General features: G+C 51.2%; 5 protein-coding genes across 5 annotated transcripts; 3 read left to right on the forward strand and 2 right to left on the reverse strand.

Moving 5' to 3' along the window:
* Positions 1-823: 823 nt before the first annotated feature.
* Positions 824-3,622, reverse strand: T310_1259 (uncharacterized protein; the record flags this gene model as incomplete). The annotated part of the gene is made up of 7 exons (XM_013475868.1): positions 824-1,951; positions 2,017-2,418; positions 2,483-3,013; positions 3,216-3,248; positions 3,292-3,363; positions 3,441-3,472; positions 3,610-3,622. 7 exons carry the CDS (start codon positions 3,620-3,622, stop codon positions 824-826), a joined length of 2,211 nt encoding a protein of 736 aa, XP_013331322.1.
* A 475-nt stretch (positions 3,623-4,097) lies between these two features.
* On the forward strand, positions 4,098-4,772 carry T310_1260 (uncharacterized protein; the record flags this gene model as incomplete). Its single annotated transcript, XM_013475869.1, has 4 exons — positions 4,098-4,133; positions 4,198-4,248; positions 4,307-4,504; positions 4,581-4,772. The coding sequence occupies 4 exons, from the start codon at positions 4,098-4,100 to the stop codon at positions 4,770-4,772; spliced, it is 477 nt and encodes a 158-aa protein (XP_013331323.1).
* A 1,820-nt stretch (positions 4,773-6,592) lies between these two features.
* Positions 6,593-7,918, forward strand: T310_1261 (copper-dependent polysaccharide monooxygenase; the record flags this gene model as incomplete). The annotated part of the gene is made up of 1 exon (XM_013475870.1): positions 6,593-7,918. One exon carries the CDS (start codon positions 6,593-6,595, stop codon positions 7,916-7,918), a length of 1,326 nt encoding a protein of 441 aa, XP_013331324.1.
* Positions 7,919-8,480: 562 nt separating this feature from the next.
* Positions 8,481-9,320, reverse strand: T310_1262 (uncharacterized protein; the record flags this gene model as incomplete). The annotated part of the gene is made up of 3 exons (XM_013475871.1): positions 8,481-8,548; positions 8,604-8,633; positions 8,807-9,320. 3 exons carry the CDS (start codon positions 9,318-9,320, stop codon positions 8,481-8,483), a joined length of 612 nt encoding a protein of 203 aa, XP_013331325.1.
* Positions 9,321-9,917: 597 nt separating this feature from the next.
* T310_1263 (uncharacterized protein) lies at positions 9,918-10,492 on the forward strand (the record flags this gene model as incomplete). The annotated part of the gene is made up of 4 exons (XM_013475872.1): positions 9,918-9,956; positions 10,013-10,136; positions 10,212-10,245; positions 10,345-10,492. 4 exons carry the CDS (start codon positions 9,918-9,920, stop codon positions 10,490-10,492), a joined length of 345 nt encoding a protein of 114 aa, XP_013331326.1.
* Between the last annotated feature and the right edge of the window lie 1,787 nt (positions 10,493-12,279).

Consider the following 12,279-nt stretch of genomic DNA (forward strand, 5'->3'; position numbering starts at 1 on the left):
GAAGAAGTCTGAGAAAGTGCCTCTTCCAGGCTTCTTGATGCCGCGCCAGGCTCGAAGGCTGGGTGCTATTGATCGCTGCGGCCGCAAGAGGGCAAGCGGCTTCCGCCAGCGACTGAAGAAAGGCGATTTGGGAGCCACGGTCTCGTCCTCAGTTTCTTTATCGGCTGATAAGGTAGCGAGAGAACTCGTTTCACGGTCCTAAGCTGAATTGTCAAAGATCCCTACCGAAGAACCGTCGACGGCATGATGGTGATATAGGCTGCGGGACAGAATGTGACGTGTGAAGAACAATCACAATAATCACTTAACCACAGCCACAGTCCACCGAAAAAGACACACGGTCTTGCTGGCAGATTGCAAAAACATTAAGCGCGAAGGAGTGAAGAAAAGACGTGCTCTGATAGTAATGCAATGCCGACATACATAGTTGGCGTCGCTGGTTGCCCTGGTCTGGTTGTTGCGTCAAGCAGGCTGCAGCGCGGCGAGATCCTGCAACGGAGTGGGCCTCCCGCGCCGACATTCTCCAGCGCTAAGAATAGCAGGCAAAAGCTACGATCATCATTACTCCTACCTAGGTATGCGATGGCTCGAGGCTCGCACATTAAACGAATATAATTAAGCAATTTACATAATGATAGTGCTTTCAATTTCCCTTGATGTATTGATGTACTGTACTGTACAGTCGAGATGCCCCATTATACAGTCAGTTACGCTGAAGATGAGTCAGCTGGGATGTCTTCCTGTATAAGGATAAATGTACGCTCTATGGGAATTCTTGTGTGATTAGTCATTGTGATACTACTGACATGTCTGGTCTCTTGCTTTATGCGTGACGGTTCTCGTAGCTCGCGACTTCACCGACAGTCATCATGGTGGCTGTCGGCGATGGCGTAAGAGGCTCAGAGAACTTCGACGAGACCGATGCGCCTTCTTCGGAGGTCGACACGAGAGAGCTCTCCCGCGAGGATTTCCTCTCCCCAATGGCCACACGGGCCGTTACAGTCCGCTGAGCCCAACGCTGGGGAGTATCTGAAACTACCGGATTCTTGGAAGGTGCCTTATTGTCCACGTCTGGGGAGTCACCGGATCGGCTGATGGTCTCGATAGAGGCCATTTCCGCTGTCCTTCGTGAAACGGCGCTCTTCGCCGGCCACAGCCAATGTCTCTTGCCCGGAGGCCAGTACACCCGTCTTTGAGGACCACCCATACCAACCTCTTCTTCAGGGATCGCAGGTGGAGGAGGGACCAGCTGCTGCAGATCGATGAAATCGCCATTCCTTTTAGGATTCTTTGGCGGCTTCCAAGGTTTATTTTCATCCTCGCGGACATGCGGGACCATGTCGTTAAAAAGATCATGGCCAGGTAGCTTGAATTTCCTCATCAGCTCAAAAACGGCTTGCTCCTTATCTTTAGCCTCAATCATCAGGTCCATGGTGGGGTCACAGGGCGGAAGGGTCGAAACTCGTGGGCTGTGTTTCCGTCGTTGTCGGGGTGTAACGGCCGACGGGGTAGGCTCGGAGTAATGCATTTTCTGCGTGATGCCCTTGCGTGTCCAGGTCGCTTTGATCCGATCAAAAAGCTGCATAATATCCAAAGTGCCCTCACGGACCTTTTCTGCGTCGAAAACGATGTTATGGTGATGAAAGTCCAGGACGAGCGGGATGTTCAATTCCTCGCAAATTGGTAGAAGGTCGTGGACCGACCAACTGACATCGTCATTCTCCAGTACCAGACGGTTCTTGATGTCTTGAGACAAACGCTTATAGTTCTCACGAAACCGATCCAGCGTGGCTGCCTTATCACCGAACACGCCACCCATGTGGAGTACCATAACAGCATCCCGATCCTGCTGAGGCGGAAGTTTCAACAACTGTAGTAACTCCGAATGGTATTCGAGGTCACGAATTGAGCGATCGATAACCTCTTTCCGGGGTGACCCTAACTGCGTGAACTGACAGAAGGTGAGCAATCCAACCGTCTCCCCAGAATGCTCTCTTATTGGCAGGTGTTTCATACCTGTCCCGGATGCATGGTCAACCGATGACCAAGCTGCGCTGCAACACGGCCGGCTTCCGCCAGCACTTCGGAGGCAAACGGCGCCAGCTTGTACCCATATGTCTCATGACTGGCAAACGGAAACATTTCGCTACTGAGACGCATGAACTTGATCCCGTACCGCTCATTCCAGCGAAGCATCTTAACGATATCACGGGCATTGGCGAGACCCAGCGACTGGACATATGCCAGACCTCGTGCGACATCTGCGGGTTGATCCCGGTCCGGGCGATTCTTGGTCGGATGAGGCGGTCGAGAAGGATGCTTGAGGGGATGCCGGTGCTCTAGAATCGAAGATATGCGGCAAGTGCGGGAGCTGAATACAGGAGGGGTGGCATATCGCAGATAGGTGCACACGCAGGCCTTTGTATCTTACAGGTCAGATCTTGACCTCCCAGCAGAAAGTAAGCACCCAATTGAAACGTACGTAGCCAAGTCTGCCCTTCCAGGGAAGGGGAAGGTAGTCGCTGTTGACAGGGGCTGGCCTTGAGAGGGCTGCTTTCACTTCCTCCTGACCAGCCGGTACATCTTCATGCAACTCCGGGTCGAGCGCCGCTGCCTCTTTGCCTCGGGCAGGAGCCTCATTTTCCAGGGCGCGCGAAACATCTGACAGCGTAGAGTGCACCGAAAGTACCTGTGCGGCGGATATACGGCACGCTACAACGGTGTGGAAGCGACGCAGTGCTCTACCAGCGGCCGCCCGGCGTGTAACTGCTCCGCCAAAGGAGGGCGTCGGGGAGATAGGGATCTGATGAGCAACGCATAGTGTGTCAGGGCAGGTCAAGATGCGGCGGGCGCAAGAATGAGCAGATGGTCGATCATGGCGTGCAGTTGGAAACCTGTTCTCTCCTCTCTTCGTCACGGCGACGGGGCGAAGAAGGCGGCGGGGGCCTATGCAGGCGGACTGCGAGAGAAGGGCATGGCGACGCGAGGCATGGCAGGCTCCTCCAGCTGGCAGCTGGATCCGAAGCAGCAGCGGCATCCAGCATCAGTAGAGGAATATCAGGCAACAGCAGGTCAGCTAGGGGCATCATATCCTCTCCACGTGGTCATTATTAGCGAGAGGAGAGTAATTGGCAGAGATCGACTTGGGACGACTTCCAGACTGACGGCTTGGCAGATGAGACTAAGTACAGGCACCGACCAACCAGAGGCCGTACCTGCCGATGTAAATAAACAGGTGTAGAAAGCCACTATAAAAGCCGCTTATTATTTCCATTTGTTCGTATGGAGTACGTGATTCAAATTGGCAACAAAAATGGTTGGGGCCGCTAAAGCCGAAGACGCCTCACGACTGTTGTCAAATACCTGTGTGCTTTTAGCTATGAAGTTCTACATCTAGGGCTAGCGCTCCGCCGAACACCTTGCGTCCTCGCCAGGCTCACCTTGTCCTCGCTGCCTAAGCGGGCAATATACTCTGTACATACCTGGAGTAACCTTGGGGTATATAGATGAATTCTCTCGCTCGCTTGCCTTGCTTTTTTGATCACCCCTCGCTACACCGCTCTGGGTCGGTCGGCTCGACTAGTTGTTTGCTATACGGAGCATGCTTACTAGGAACTTGCATTAGGTCGGGGCGAATCCTTCGAACTTCTTACTACCTTCAGCACGCACTCCGATAGCAGCAATGTCAACAAACTACGTGCCGATTTGAACATTGGTGACAGAAAACGGACCCAGGCTGGGCAAGGCAAGTTGCGGGGAATTTCTAGAATTCAGGGGTAGATCTGCACGGCCCCATCGATCGAAAGGCGACAGACACATCGCCTAGGTTAATTTGGGGAAGGTCTCGACATGGCTTTGCGATAAGGAATACCTGGATGCCTGCTAAGGAAGTCGATTATTATTGGCAATGTCGATAGCAGGCCTGCGGTGAGTCAAATAGTTTTGAACACGAGAAATCCCAGTGAGTACTCTGTACTCCGTACGGAGTATATAATCCGGCTAAACTCCCTCTGTTGGAACTTGCAAGATCATCTCACACATACAACTTCGATCAAAATCACCATCTGTTAGAAAGAAAAACCAAATCCACCGTCGCCATGCGGAGCATTCTGCTTGTCCTTGCCGGTGCTGCAGTGAGTGCTTGACAGTTATTGTCTCTTATGCACTGCATATAAATCATGGGCTAACTCTTCCAAGTCCCTGGCTCTGGCCAGCGAGGCAAACACTGTCGAAGCGAGAGGTCCACGTGTAAGTTAGGCACAATCCTCAAATCAGTTGGACTGACCTGACGGATGAGTTCGACCAGGAACCTGCTGGGGTTGCCCGCTGGGATTGCAATCCCCCAGAATTCCTATCCGCATTTGGTGATACTCTTAATCTGCAAATCAATCAGCTTGAGAAGTCTAGTCAGACATTTAGCGTCCCTGGGAAGCCATCAAACAAGCCATTCTCAACCGTTTGGGTGGCCTGTCAGGATCTGCCCGCAATCTCTATTCTCAATGAGGTATGCTCCATCGAAAATATGTACCTGCCAAACTTATGTTGCACTGGAAAACATGCTGACCTTCATATTTTCCAAGTCTCCCAAAGGATTCAAAATCAGTGCCGAACAGGTTGCCGAATTGGCAACTTTCCTTAGGGATGGAACTGGCTGCACACAAAACGAGCCGGGTCTGGATGGTAGCCACCCGGAGAACATGACCAAGGGTCAGCTATATATGACGGACGGATGGAGTCTCGTCATCCAAGCCCCCGACTCCTGCCCGAAATAAAATCTGGCGAGTTGAGCTGTCATAGCAAACCAGAGGCCCTCTTTCAGCACATTCTCTATGCATCTGTCTATCCGGTTGCTGCTTCTCTTCATATGACCCTGTCAATAGTCTTCGCCGAAGGAAAGTACATACAGGCTATATTCACTAGTGTCTAATTAGCATTGCTTCTTTCTTTCTTTCTTTTTTTTTTTGGAGAAATCGGGGACCAGCAACAAACCAGGGTAATTGTGGCAATATCATATGGCATTTAATAAGACGGCATTAAAGGCAGGATAAGATGAAACAGATGGGTTTCGATACAGACCTGAAAAAGAAGAATACCCTTGCAGACGCATTATCACATCAGCAAGATGTCGTGGAATCTCTGTGGAAAATAATAAAGGCCTATGATGTGCCTAATAAATCCAGGAAATTAAAATTACTCAACTTCAATGATATGTCATTATGGTACTAATACTATAACTGCAAAAGATGTCAAAAACGAGTGTGCGTGGTGTAGATGGCCGTTGGGCGGGGTCCGAAGTGCACAATCTGGACCTCTGAAAATCCATGGATATCACTGAGTGTCATTATTTTTCTCTCACGACCTCATTGCCTTAGGACCAACAAGGTCATATAACAATTAGAAAAGAGAAACAATCAACGAGTCACTCGTGTCGTATTGGCCTGACGCAATTAAAGAGCTCCTGAGAATTTCCGGGTGAGTACGCTTGCCGATTACTATTCTTACTTCGAAAGGAAAGAAGCTACATCGAGGGCATGTGACACGAGCCCGACTGACGCGAATTGCAACTGCTCATCTTCCCGCGTAAATCTCCCGCCACCCGTCGACGCGACTCGAGAGATGAAATGTAGAGGGCCATATTTCCGTCAGGCTGTCCTCGCGAAGATTGTGCAGGAGTCGTGAAGAACCGCATGAAAGCCTTATCGAAGACACGATCTCCCCCACGACGACGCGCTCTATTAGGCGCGTGCTGTTTCCTCAGACCGTCCATCAGCACGTTATTATTCTTATCTCGACGTGATTCGTCCATGTTGACGCTCTTGTGGCGGATTCCAATCACTGGCGTCCGATGACGGACTGTGGAGAAGACAGGTTCCTGACAACGCCATCACAGCCCACGAAACGCGCACAATGCGGCGTCTCTGCAGCAACTCGACGGCAGCTTCCCTGAGAGCGCCACAGACATCGATCATGCCAAACTGGCCACTATTGGCGGATCGTGTCTTTGCAGCTGCCTGAGTGGTGGTGGCCGCCAACATTCCTCTGCTCCACGCGTCCCGTCCATCGTGCATTCCACGCAAAGGCTTAGCTCACGATCTGGGGAAATTCCCAAACTACCGGGCTACGCGTGAGATATGGAATTCGCCAATTTTCTCGCCTCCTCATGGGGGTTGAGAAGATAAATTGGTCTTGAGACACCCGTCAATGGGACATGACCATCGCTACAGCACCGGGTCAGCGTTGGCTACTCAATCAGAGTCTCTCAGCGGTGGTATATACCACCAGTCGAGTTTCTTGCTTTTCGTCAGGACCAGTGACCTTTTGGCAAATTTTTTCTCATTCCAATTTTAGGGTCTATTAGTGCTGTAAGTGATTCCTTTCTTTGTCCACCATTGTTGAATTGTGTACTGGTGGAGACAATGGCTTTGTGCGACTGTCTTTATTCTGTATCTTATACAAATCTGAGCAATCATCACCAACATAAGTTGCCTCAGTTGATTTTAGTGATAATACGACATCAGACCGAAGACTGAATCGCCTGAAGGCATTTTTGCTGACGTCTATCTTGTTATCCAACAGCAATCTAGCCGTCATCATGCACGGCTTCTTCGTCATCTGCGGCCTGCTGGCCTCCACTGTTCACGGCCACATGCAAATGAGCAACCCGTATCCCATCCGCAGCCCTCTCAACCCCAACGGAGGAGACAACAAGGACTACTCGTACACGAACCCTCTGTCACCTTCCGGGTCCGACTATCCTTGCAAGGGCTACGCCAACGACCCTTTCGTGTCAGTGGCCACTTACACCGCTGGCCAGACCTGTGATCTGGAGCTGGCTGGCAGCGCCACCCATGGTGGTGGGTCATGCCAGATCTCTCTCTCGTACGACAAGGGGAAGAGTTTCACGGTCATTGAGTCCATCGAGGGAGGCTGTCCGATTGCGAAGAACTACACCTTCACTATTCCATCAGATGCCCCTACCGGTGAGGCCCTGCTGGCATGGACCTGGTTCAACAAGATCGGCAACCGGGAGATGTACATGAACTGCGCCCAGGTGACTGTGAATGGACCCTCTAAGAAGCGGAATCATGCCCGTGATTTCCTTCGTAGTGAGGTAGCATTCAGCAGCAGGCCTCCAATCTTTCTTGCCAACATCAACGCTCAAGGTCAATGCACCACGACGGCCAACGAGGAGGTCAGCTTCCCGCTCCCGGGACCGGATGTTGTGGGTTCTGTCAATACCACCGGCTTCACGTGCAAGGAATCTGCTCCCTTCCTTGGTACTAGTTTTCCGTCTTCTACTTCGTCTGCCTCGTCTGCTACCCAGTCCTCTACCAGCGCAGCCCCAGCATCTACCTCATCTGCTGACCTATCCGCCGCCATATCTTCTGCCCTGTCCGCGCTATCTTCTGCTCTGTCCTCGGCCAGTCCAGGTCCAACTTCTACCTCAACTGCCCCATCTGTCACCTCGTCCGCTGCCCCGTCTTCTACCTCGTCTTCTGCCGCGTCCTCTACCAGCGCGACTCCCGTTTCTACCGCATCTGCCAATCTGTCTGCCGAACTGTCCTCTGAACTGTCTTCTGAACTGTCCTCTGCGCTTTCTTCCGCACTGTCCTCTGCCTTGTCTTCTTTCCTACCCTTCACCACTGAAGCTCCGGCTTCGCCTGTCCGGAGCTCCGCATCTCCATCGCACGGTGCCGCGTCGTCTTCGGCTGCAGCACACCCGTCGTCCTCTCATAAAATCCCATCCGCTTCGGCGGCCCCCAGGATTTTTCCCATAGGACCCTGCAGGGACGGTGAGATTGGATGCTCGCCCGATGGGAACTCCTTTGCGATCTGCAATCACCGTGCCTGGACCAATATGGGCCGCGTCGCAGCTGGCACAATTTGCAAGGACGGATCCATCCAGAGGAACATGTGATGGATTGTTTTACGACGATCACAGCTGACGAGCCATGTCTTTTATGATGTTGTTTCTTCAATTCGCCTGGTAGCGAAACGTCCTCATCACCATATGACTGGTTTCAGTGATTTTTCATGAAGCATACGTTTATTCACATGGATTGTGCAATGGTAAGGAGCCGGATCCCATTTGCCTGTTACGGAAGGATTACATGGAAATGTGTTTTTTTTGTCTTAGTATGTTTGTTCGCGGATGGTTTTGATAATGATTGCTACGTGGAGCCAGAAGACTCATGATGCGGGTTGATTCTTTGTTCTCTTGTCCTAGATAGAGCATCGTTTCAAGGAATTAGATAGCTGGAATCGAATTCCATAAAAAAAATCCATCAATCTTCCTCTTTTTCAATCTTTCTTTCGTATCCGTTCCCCATAGTAGGCAAACAAAGCAATTGATTGTGAAACTTAGAATTACCTAATTTGGATGCACGATCCCTACCTATCTACCTAGCCGGACTCCGTCGCAAATACAATTCTTTTTTTCTTTGTTTTCCCTCCTTGTATACAGAATCTCGCGTAAATACTCAGTACGTGTCTATGAATGAATGAATGAATGAATCCCGTTGCGGAGTGAATCCACGACACTCGCTACCTATCAAAAGTGGAATGGATAGAATCTCCTACGGGGCCGAAAAAAAAATACTTACTCCGTAGGGCACTCCCGTCAGTAATAGCGTCTAGTGAAGTGTCATTGCATTGCATTGCGTTGGATTATGAAGGTAAGCAAAGTAATGAGAACTCCATACTGGTATTATATTACAGAGAAACAGTCAATTTCTTTCTTTTCCCCGTGCCTTTTTTTTTACTGTCTATTTCTTTTGTTGTTTCTCCTTTTCGTCCTCTGACTCACTCCAATCCAGCAGCTCTAGTATTTCCTGCTCCGTCAATTCCTCGGCGCGCTTCTGTTGCAGGTTCTTCAGGTACTTCTTCTGGCGCTTCCGGGCACCTTTCCCCCAGTCGGGCACGCCGCTTAATTTTCCGTTCTTCTTGTTGATCTCCTCTTCCTCGTCCGAGTTTACCTCGCCGAGCACCTTGCCCGACGACCGGAGCGAATTCGCCGACATCTTGGCCTTCTTCCCGGGCTCCGTAAATGCTGCTTCCTGCTCCTTCTTCCGGGCTTCCTCCCGCTCCATTTTCCGCTCGAACAGCTTGCGGAAGAACAACTCGATCAGAGGACGGATCATGATGTAGCCGCCCACGATGACGCAGAGGCGGATCCAATACCGGGCCTTGGGGGTGGTGAGGGATGTATGGAGGTTTCGGAGGGTGTCGATGAAGTAGTTCGCGATCCCGGAGAAGAACTCGTGGAGGAGGCTGGAGACGTCGGGCGCCTCAGCCGTGGCGGCACGGGTGCTGGCGGACATTTTGGAGGGCGTAGCGCTTCCTCGTGCTGGGTTTATAGCTTATAATGGTTTCGGCTTGACAATTGATCGGATAGAGACAGGAAGCACGGTCGATCAGAGATAGCGGAAGTAGATATGTAATTCGCTTAGTCCTGCGTAGAATCGCGAACTGCTCGGCTCCTTGCGGATGAGGATTTTGAACGGAAGAACTCGCGGAAACTGGTGCAGAAAACAATTAAAATAGCATGTGACGGTTCAATTGGTATCTATCTTAAGAAAAAGAAGAAGAAGAAGTTCTGGAACTCGTATTTTAAGGCACCAGCCAGGTACAGCCCATCCAAGGGTCAACCTGAGGCTTGTTGGATAGATGTAGCTGGCCGCATGAGGAAGATTATTGGGAAAGGCTCGCCCGCCCGGCAGAATGTCATGCATGACCCTTTTCGGTTTAGCGGCAGATCTGCCGGCCCTGTCTTTCTCCGTCCCGCACGCGCGCCTTCGATTAATTAGGCAGTCGCGGCGCGTCATTCGCGAGACGTCAATAATTCATGCTTTCTATTCAATCGGCTAGTTGCTTCAACTCGTCACTGGGATTGAATTTGGCCGTGATAGCCTTTCAATATGGCTTCCAATACTGATGAAGAAGTTGCCCTGGAAGAGGTACGTGTGTTTGTCGAGGTTGATGGGGTACACCAGCTTACCGCAGCTCTGTGCAGCGTCTCAAGTCCGCTCTGTGGCTAGCCATTGGCAAGATTGTCGATGAAGAGACCATCAAGCTCGGTGTCAATGCGACGCCGCAGTTTATCGGGGCCCTTACTGAGATGGTCTGGGCACAGATAGGTGTGTACAGTGTGCCGGATATGACATGTCCTTTCCTGTTCACAGCGGGCTGACTCGATCCTGTGTGTTTTGCAGAGACCGTGAGTCAAGATTTGGAAGCCTTTGCCAAGTATGTCTGCTCTCTTCTTCGCGGCATTTTTTATCTTCCACGCGTTATCAACCTTGCCGAATCGGGAATCTGAGGAAACTGACGCGTCCGCCCTTGTAGACATGCCGGTCGCTCAACCATCAATGTGTCCGACGTGATGCTCCTGGCTCGCCGCAATGAAGGTCTCGAGTCGATCTTGCGGGCCTATGTCGACCAGCTGCGTGCGGAAGCGACCAGAGAGGCCGAGGAAGGCGATAGCGACGCCTGAAAGGAACCAAACCTTCGCCAGAGATCAACAGTCGGAGAACCACATACTGCGTTACAGGCTGGGTGGATGGCCCGTACATAATTTCCGGGGTTAAACCCTGCCCTGCCTGGTTTAACAGGCGGGTTGTCTTCTACGACCATTGGCGGTTGCGTGAATGCTGTCGATGGCTTGGCGCCGCCTTTAAGGTGCATAAGCGCCACCCGCCGATTTTGTGGGGAAGGAGTGGAGATCGACTGCCTGCTGCACGACAGGCTTATCGTGCACGTTGACAATGCCATCAAACATCAAAAATCATCAGCCGTGGTTGGCGCTGTTCTTGTGATAGGATGCAAGGCCCATTATTTATTAACGATAATGCTGGCAGCCTAGTATCCTAGCACCGCTCTCCTTCAAGTTGGGGGATCTTGTTATATTATCTTGTTTGGGGCTTCTAGGTTCTCTACGAACAGAATAGATTGGAACACAGATATCGTGTCGCCACATGCGACAGTTGAGTTTAATTATAAATCCAGAATAACAACGGTTTTGGATCCTTCATTCTAGTCTGGAATTTGTCAACGACTCAACATTGTCTACAAGACTTGACGTCTTCTTTGCATCTTTGTCAGCACCAAAGTAAGCGTTCGCAGACGTTGAAGATACCAGGCAGCGTGTCAATGATGGTTACAGCAACGCTTTCGGCCAAGAAAGGTCACTCCCGTCGTTCACATATGCACTCGACTCTGCCGTCTACGACCCAGATGCAGACGCCCATGCTGACCAAGACGGTGAAATCAATACGCTACATGGACGCGAAGATATCCACTCGACAAGATTGCGGTGAAATCAGTGAATCGATCCTTGGAGTCCAATGATGGACTAGTCAGTTTCTGAGTAAGATAATAACCTGTTAGTATAACAGATGAATCCGGGATCTGCGGCAGCGATATTCACGAATAAACGGGTGGTCCCTGATTACCAGGACCAAAATGCGCGTCTCCCTCTGACGAGATTGGCGGCGTGATCGAAGAAGTCGGCGAAGTGCGATGCATTTCTCTCCGCGACAGAGGGCGGTGGTGCGACCGAACACCTTTGACAGCACGTGTCCACCCTGCCGGCAGGGCATCCGTTTTATCGGATTGAGCGGTGGATTCTTATCCCATTTTTTCTTGATTCTCTCTGGTTAGCTACCTTTGTGGTTAATAAGCCAATTTAAGCTACGGTGGAGACATATCGGAAGGTCCTCAAACTTGGGGAGAACCGCAAGAATTTTGCCTAGCAATAGGTAGCAACGCAGGTGCTGGACTTACAGGTGACGGACCTCGTTGGGTCGGTGCGGCTCTTAACGGCCGCCATGGGCGTCGATCTCGTCTTTGACACCGAGGGAGTGGAGAGCATGGCTAAATGCGGCGATTCCCGGCGTGTCGGACGCAAGGGACGGTCAACATCCCCAGATCGGAGAAGCGGTCCCGAATCAAGGCGAACGATAGGAGATGTTGTACCACGAAGTGCAGTACATGGTCGCGGCGCTCTAATCATTCTCCAGATGATTGACGCGCTTAATCAGGGGTGAGAATTTCGTCCCGCAGGAACACCCGATAATTTCCTGTTTCGTCTCAGGGCTCCCGGCTGACTCCGTGGATCGCGAATCATTGGGAAAATTGACTCCACGGGGGATGATAACGGACCAGGTCCCGCTGGATAAGGAGCAGGAATGGTTCCAAACCTTGCTCACGATCGGACCACCATTGCGAACTTTTGTTGATGCCCAAGGGTCGGGCTAGTTACTACATGTAGCTAGGTACTTT

This window comes from Rasamsonia emersonii, assembly GCF_000968595.1.
Source record: "Rasamsonia emersonii CBS 393.64 chromosome Unknown ctg1118621759980, whole genome shotgun sequence".
NCBI lineage: Eukaryota > Fungi > Ascomycota > Eurotiomycetes > Eurotiales > Trichocomaceae > Rasamsonia > Rasamsonia emersonii.